This window comes from Schistocerca gregaria, chromosome 8, assembly GCF_023897955.1.
Source record: "Schistocerca gregaria isolate iqSchGreg1 chromosome 8, iqSchGreg1.2, whole genome shotgun sequence".
Classification (NCBI taxonomy): Eukaryota; Metazoa; Arthropoda; class Insecta; order Orthoptera; family Acrididae; genus Schistocerca; species Schistocerca gregaria.
In genome coordinates this window covers 232633255-232641039 of record NC_064927.1, presented here as the reverse complement: position 1 = coordinate 232641039, position 7785 = coordinate 232633255, and the positions used below count along the sequence as shown (strand labels likewise).

The window sequence follows — 7785 nt, the reverse complement described above, 5'->3', positions numbered from 1 at the left end:
TTTCAGCCACTTGTTTGGATCTTGGGCATCGTCACCAGATAACCCAGAAGGATGTCTCAAGTGAAGGCGCACAGTTACTGCCATCGTAACGTCCTCTTCTTCTTCTGTCTCCGGTAGATTTTAACCTGAATATGGCCCCCAACTCGGGTTTCTCGCCAAGTAAACGGCGGCTCTGTTTTGGCCTGATGGGAGCCACTGTGCGCTGTCATAAGTCCCAGAGCCCAGAATCTCCACCAGAATAACGTCACGCAGAGGAAGGTGTAAGTAGATGAATCACGAACACTAACTTAACTTGACGAAGGTCTATTCAGCACTAGCACACACAAGAGCGCGGAGCGAACTGCCACGGCCATAACACATACAGTATATATACAGCTACAGATCATTCTAGTAGAATGATTCTTCCAATTTTTGGATACTTATAGAATGTACTTGAACCTAATATAGAAACTGAAATTTTACAGTTTACGACCCTCCATGCAACAATCTAATATCATAACTACTACACCACAGCTTCTTCTTCGACTATATGAGAACGCATAATGTATCAAGTTATGGAGAATTTGAGGGTTAAAACATTCAGTCTCGTATCGACAACCCTGTGTTCACTAATCCCTGTATGCATTTAAAAGTTTGTTATTAGCTCAAGATTATTTGTTTGTAAGAACTCAAGTGTGTTTACACAGCCGTTTAGTGCTAACAATATATATTGTTTTGCAGATTGGTGTATGTGTATAGTCGTCCATGGGTTGAATCATCCGTTATAAATTACGATGCCAACTGTATGCCAAGGAGCAATTTCTACAATTTCTTTTTTTAATGTCTTAGCGGAATACAATGTGTATGATATTTAATGGACATCTATGTGCGATTGGAATGTGGCAGAATCGTGTGTGTTAAGTATCACCACAAATTTCACACAAGGTTAAGTTACATGAAACGTGTATTGCTAATAAGTTCAATGACACTATACTGAAGAAAAGAAAAATACAGTGCTGTGTGTGAATTATTAAAAGCCTCTTAGTGAACGTGAACTTGATTACAAGGTAACTAAAGTTTTGTGGCCTATTTATATACTTTCTTAATAGACATTTATCAAACGCGTAGTGGACTGGTAACAAATTACCGTTACGTTGCTACAAGTAACAATCAAGCAGAACGTTGATCATTTCCCCCAATCACCGTCGTCATCTATATTCGTATCAAGGACTCATCAAACTGATAAAATTTATATCACTACAGCTGTGCGCGATTGAATAGTAAGATCACAGTTGTGAGAACACACACTTAATAAGACACGTGTAATTATTTTGACCGTTATCAAGATCGTGATGAAGCGCAGACGAGATATGAAGATCGTCGACCCCATCTATGTCTGCGGTTTTAATAGTATATAAAGGGCGAGCACGGACGTTGTGGCAGTCACAACTTCCACAATGCAGCGCCTGGCCATCTTCCTCGTGTGCCTGCTGAGCTCTGCTCTAGCTCTGCCCACGCCGGCCAGGCTGTGGAGCAAGGGTAATGGCCGTATCATTGGAGGATCCTCTGCCAACATAGCCAACTACCCGTGGCAACTGTCTTTCCAGTACGGCGGTTCGCACATCTGTGGTGCCTCCATCATCAGTTCCAACTGGGCGCTGACGGCTGCTCACTGTGTGGACGGCATGAGCCTCTCTCTGATCAGTTTCCGGGCCGGCACCTCAACCCGTGGAAGCGGCGGTTTCGTCAGAAGCGCCAGCTCTGGCTACATGCATGGATCGTACAACGAAAATACCGTGGACTACGATGTTGCCGTTGTCCAGGTGTGTGGTATATGCCTCAATTAGATTTAATACAACATCTGAACATTGTCTAGATCACCTGAGTGCTGATGTTGGTAGGTTTTCTCTCTTTGGTGTACAACACGATGCCGCCACGTTTATCATAAAAATTGTTCTTGTTTTCATAGTCCTTCTGTTCTGTGACTACAATATCATTTCCTTCACCTATTCAAGCATTTTACATCAACAAGATAACCTGTTGCGCGAGTGTTTTGCAAATATGTGTAGCATGTTCATGTCACGGACCTCCAGGCAACGAGTCCGATTGGTGGCAGTGAACCGATAGTTGCAGGCAGTACAGAGCTAGTGCATTTTAGAGAGTCCTACCCTTGCACATTAATTGTATGCTACCGGAACACACTTGACACATAAACTCTGCATCAGCTAGTTTCTACAAGGGGACTGGGGTATGACTCAAAACATTGGTCATCAGGTATTATTAATCGCTGCCTTTTGCGCCGGAGCGGTTATAGACCCTTTCCTCTTGAATAGCGCGAGCGCTACGGTCGCAGGTTCGAATCCTGCCTTGGGCATGGATCTGTGTGATGTCATTAGGTTAGTCAGATTTAAGTAGTTCTAGGGGACTGATGACCTCAGATGTTAGGTCCCATACGGCTCATAGCCAGATGGTCAATTTTATTGAATTATTCATCACTAGTGCACTTCTCATTACTTGTTAATGGTGGGGAATATTTTGTTCTGTCCCTACGACTATAACAATGTACCTCAGATGAGAGTAACAGTTGATGTATTCTGGACGAAAGGTGTTCAGTTTTCCATTCCGTGAATTAGAGGTGCTTTTTTCTGGTTTCCACAAATTAAATGAGTGAAACCGGTAAGTGGTCTTCTGAAAAGATAACGGTTCACTACATGGTCTGCCTTTCTCAAGTCTCTGTTGTACTCAATTTCCTAGTCTCAACTATACTTTGGATACTATTTCTGTAATGGTGCCTTGAGAAAGTAGCGTACATTAAGGAGGTTGCCTGTAAATATAGTTACGGAAGCAGCAGTAAAACAAAGTTGGACTTACTAGATTATTAGCTCATCAGAACTTCTACGTGTGTCACAATTTTTTTAACAAGACATTCTTTCCAAACGACGTATCTATAATGGGAAGCATCTAGATCTACTTTTATACTCCACTCCACATGCCGCCTTATTGTTACTAGTAGAGAGTACTTGGGGGGACATTGTAAGAATGCGATTATAATGGAAGGAGTAGGAGAAACCGTTGTAGCAATGTATGGGATTGGTAGTTGCAATTAAGACGAGAAAGATTACCTGGGCTGTGCGATAAATTACAGCTAATGATAGTGAATGCTACTTACTTCATGATCAGGCAGATAGAATGTATTCGATTTGAGGATGATGAGGTGTTATTGGCAGACAGCGAAAGTACTATAATCGGAATATGAAAAAAAATTGAATAAACACCTGTGAAGAATTCGGAATGAAGATTAAGAAGAAAAAGACATAATGTATGCTAATAAGTGCAGGAGAAACAAGAATTAAAAAGCTTAATAGGAGCACATAGACCAAGTTAGCGCTTTCAAATATCTGGAAAGCACAATCACAGGAGACATGCGAATTAATCATGAGGCGAAAACGCAACCAGCCGTTGCTATGGAGGAGTTTAAAAAGAACAAGAACCTTCCATGCGGGTGTATGGACAGGGAACTGAAGAAGGGACTAACGTGATGATTCATATGGGGCATGGATCTATAAGGAGCTAAGACATGGACACGGAGGAAAGAGAAATTAGGAGGAATATGGAAAATATAAAATGAGTAGACAAAGTGAGAAGTGACAATGTGGGAAGAGAGAAAAAAATAAGGATAGTAAGAAGAAGAAGCTCAATGGCCTTTGCGATATTTTCTCATGATTGGGGTTCATACTCCTGTAGTATTCAACATCGTAATCGCCATAGACTATAGAAATTATTTATTTCACTATTGCAGTTTCGGCCTTTGGGTCATTTTCAAGTAGTACTACGAACAGGTTTGCGTCGTCACCTGTCAGACTTTAAAATTGATGTGTGGATAATGCCGCAGGATTAAAAAACTGACATGATGGTGAAGCAAAATAATTTGCAGTACCACTTAATAATGGCCCAAAGCCCGAAAATTCTGTCGTGAAATGAATATTTTCTGCAGTCAGTGGAGAATTTGTTGTCCTTCATAAAATTGTCGTGGACGCTGCTGAGAGCGGATAGTTTACTGTAGGATGTTATGGACGAAACGATGAATAGAACAAGAAGATTAGGATGAGGAAGGTACGAGGTGATGGATAGTACCAGAGTAGAAAACAATCATCAGAAAATGAAGAGGGTAACAACTGACAGAGCTAGAAGGGGAGGTCATTTGAATACCTCTCATTGGAGAAAATACTGACGATGATGGTTGCATAACTCTGAATACTGAACCTTCTCCTTCGACATTCTCTAAATTTTGAAGTGGGTCTCTGTATTTGTGAAATAGTTAATGATTACTCTCATATATGCCCACTGTGTAGTGGATTAATTTTGTTCTAATACAACGATTAACCCTCCTTCCCCTACTGTGAAATGCCGTCTCCTGACAGAATGTTCTCATTACACTGATGATGGTATTTTGACACACTCATATATAGTTCCCACACGTTAAGTAACAGGTGGCACCTCGCTCGATGTAGCACATGTTCATTCTTTTTTCTGATTTTCAGGTGTCCGGATCTCTGCTGGGTTCGAACGCACAGGCAGTGGGCCTCGCCAGTGACAACTACGACCCACCAGGTGGTCTCGCCGTAACGGTGACTGGCTGGGGAGCCACGTACACCGATGGACCTTCCGCCAACAGTCTGCTCAAGGTGGACATCAGCATCTTGGACCGTAACACGTGCAGGAACACCTTCGCCAACATCAACACTGTGACCGACCGCATGGTGTGCGCCGGCCAGGCCGGAAAGAGCGTCTGCAGCGGAGACTCTGGTGGTCCCCTGGTCAGCGGAAGCACCCAGGTGGGCATCGTCTCCTGGGGCAGTTCAAGGTGCGAGGCCACCCCCGGTGTCTTCTCCAACGTCGGCAACCTGCGTTCCTGGATCCGATCTGCATCTGGAGTCTAAGGACTCTGGGCTCTCTACTGTTCTGGGTTCCATCATTGGAATATGTAATCCGAACAAAATGTTTGTCTGCAATTCTTTGTTCTTTTAAATAAAGAATCTGAGAAACGCAAGCGTTTCTTGTTTTATTTATTTTAGCATAATTCTTTGCTTGTGTAGGAAGTATTGCGAACTGGAGACAACACACTGAAGACGAGGTACGCGAATTACAGACAACTGTCTGTGGAAAACTTCTTCATCTACGCGTTAGTAAATGAAAGGGAAATAATTTTTCGCGCAAGTTTATAGTGCTTAGGTATTCCTTGTTTTGTGTTGTGTGACAACTGAATACAGGTATTAACGTCAGAAAGTAGCTAATGTTTCAGATTCCTTCACTTGTAAGTATGCGTTTATGAATGTTCTTAGCAGGCCGATAAAGGCAACTTCATTAGAGCACCAATCTCGACATTTGTGCAGGGGGCACTATCATATGAGAAAACCAGGCATGCGTCATGGCCCATGTTGTATCTCATGTTCGTCAGTAAGCTTTATAGAGATAACAATAAAAGTCAGATGAGGAGGACAACCAACCTGGTAGAGCGTCCCGACATTAAATCGATACAATTGTCGTCGAAAGAAGCAAATAACCGTGGTAAAATGCTCAAGAACTCTGGCAGTGGAACTTCCTTGTGATATGCCTAGTCACAATTATGTATCTGACTAGTGCCCCGGTACTGGCCCTGTAGCAATCACCACATGTGTTAAGACTAGCGAAACAGAGCGCGTCTAAACAGATTTTCGAGTTTAATTTATCACCATGCACTCTGTGTATCGCTGCTTATTTAGGATATGACAATGTCTGTTAAGTCGAAAACAATTGTCTTCTCAATTAAAATGTTACTGCTTGATAATTATTATGGAACGACTGAAAGTTGCTAAGGAATAACTGAAAATTGCTACGAAACATATAATTAGTGTGGAGCTCCCGATCAAACACAGTAAAGGGAAATGTCGGGAGCGGGACGTGTTAACTGCAGCAAAGCTTGTGCACATACACTCTGTATGCAGTCGACAGTGCATGATGTATGGTGTTTGGCTATGGTTATTGAAAAGCCGGTTAGTGCGATATTCCATGTGATGTGGCATCATGTCTACAATACATCTGTGGTCCCATCCCTCGTGCGCCACATTCAAACTCACTTAAATCTTGGGAAGGTGCCATTGTAGTAGCAGTAACAGATCTGACAACTCTGCCATACTCTTGCTGCCATTCATAAGCGTTGCCCAAGCGCAGCGCCGTATTCTGTCTGTTTACAAATCTCTGTATTTCAATACGTGTGACAGTTTCTTTGTTGCGTCAGTGTATGTATAAATATTTAAGCATCTTCCCTAAAATCATGGAAACTCTAAATCAATTATGATAGTCAGAATTAAAGAAAAGTAACTGTAAATGTAGGCCAGGTAGATGTACATGTAAGAAAAGTTGTAAAAAATTTTCATCTTATTGCAAAAATATTGTTGATATAACCGAATATCATTTGTTAATGAATTCTATATATGTAATAACCTGACGAAACTACAATCCATCGGTCATAACTGTGGTTCTTCAGTACCTCTGGGAGATGCCTTATGACATTCATAATATGTGAAACATTAGTTCACTTTATTATACGGATATAAAATGAATCAGGTAACATTATACAGTCCATCGACACAGGAGAGTGTCGAATAAATGCAACAGTCATGGAATAAAATACAGCATCATTTGATTCTGAAAATTATGAACTCTTCTCTTTAAGAACAGTTTTGACACTTACGAAAGAAAAGTTCCACCTGATACTTGCCTAGAACTGGTGTCCCTTTCTAGATTATGTTAACTGCTTCATCGGAGGTCACAAACTGGGTCAGAGTGAGTCCATCCCTTGCTCTATGTCGACCACCGTGCGACGGCCCTGTGGTGGTGAGGGAGACGACGTGTATACCGGAGCGCCCTCTACTCGTCGTAGAAATTAATATCTGTGGTATCTGCTTTCCCTGAAAATTAAGATTTGCATTGCTATCTTTCAACTTTGAACAAGCAGTGTGAATTGGCTAACTGTTCAGCATTCTTACAACCTGCAGTGACAATATAACCCAACTGTGAGGATTTTTATCTATTTGCGGTGTAATGCGTAATAATTAAATTTCGGTGATGCAGCCATGCAAACACGGCATATTCGATTAATATTTCTGCTGTGTATCGTCTGGCTATCCTCAGAACGAGTCGAGAGAGTGACAACAAGGTGCCTAGCATGACCTTATAAGCTCCACTGCGGCTCTACTGCGTCCGCTGATTACAGATGCTGGTCGGTGGCTAAGAGGCACTCCTACACACGCGCCACCTGTGGTGAAAGCGTTCAGATATTCGATTTGCTTATCGATGTATGTTCGGTGGCGGTAACACCTTGACGACTTACCTGGAACTTAAGTACACCAACAGTGCGATTCCATCCCTTATGCCAATTAAAACCATCAAAAGCTATGTATTGAGTTGTAGGTTAATCTAATGTCTGTGAAATATTTGATAACAGGTCCTTAAAAGGAAGAGGTGGATGATAAAATCTTCATGTCACTGTACTTCATGAAATGACCCGTATCTATAAAAGGTTGAGGCAGAGTACTGTATACATACGGGTCACCTGCTGAACTATACTGAGGTGAATATTTTAACATCGACTTCTTCCTTTTAAGATTCTATTTCCCACGAAGGCAAAGAATTAGTTTAACAGTTAACTTAATAAATACAGAAAATGATTTTAATTTGCATGAGGCAGGTAATCCTACACTCAGTGTAATTAAAATCCAGAGAAATTCCGCGAGTGTAGGTGTATCTCCTTCCCTCCGACCAACA

At 41.7% G+C, this 7785-nt stretch overlaps 1 protein-coding gene across 1 annotated transcript; it reads left to right on the top strand.

The window, feature by feature from the left end:
- The first annotated feature begins 1422 nt into the window (after positions 1 to 1422).
- LOC126284985 (trypsin delta-like) lies at positions 1423 to 5029 on the top strand. Its single transcript, XM_049984275.1, has 2 exons — positions 1423 to 1802; positions 4521 to 5029. The coding sequence occupies exons 1-2, from the start codon at positions 1437 to 1439 to the stop codon at positions 4917 to 4919; spliced, it is 765 nt and encodes a 254-aa protein (XP_049840232.1). The 5' UTR covers positions 1423 to 1436; the 3' UTR covers positions 4920 to 5029.
- Positions 5030 to 7785: the final 2756 nt, after the last annotated feature.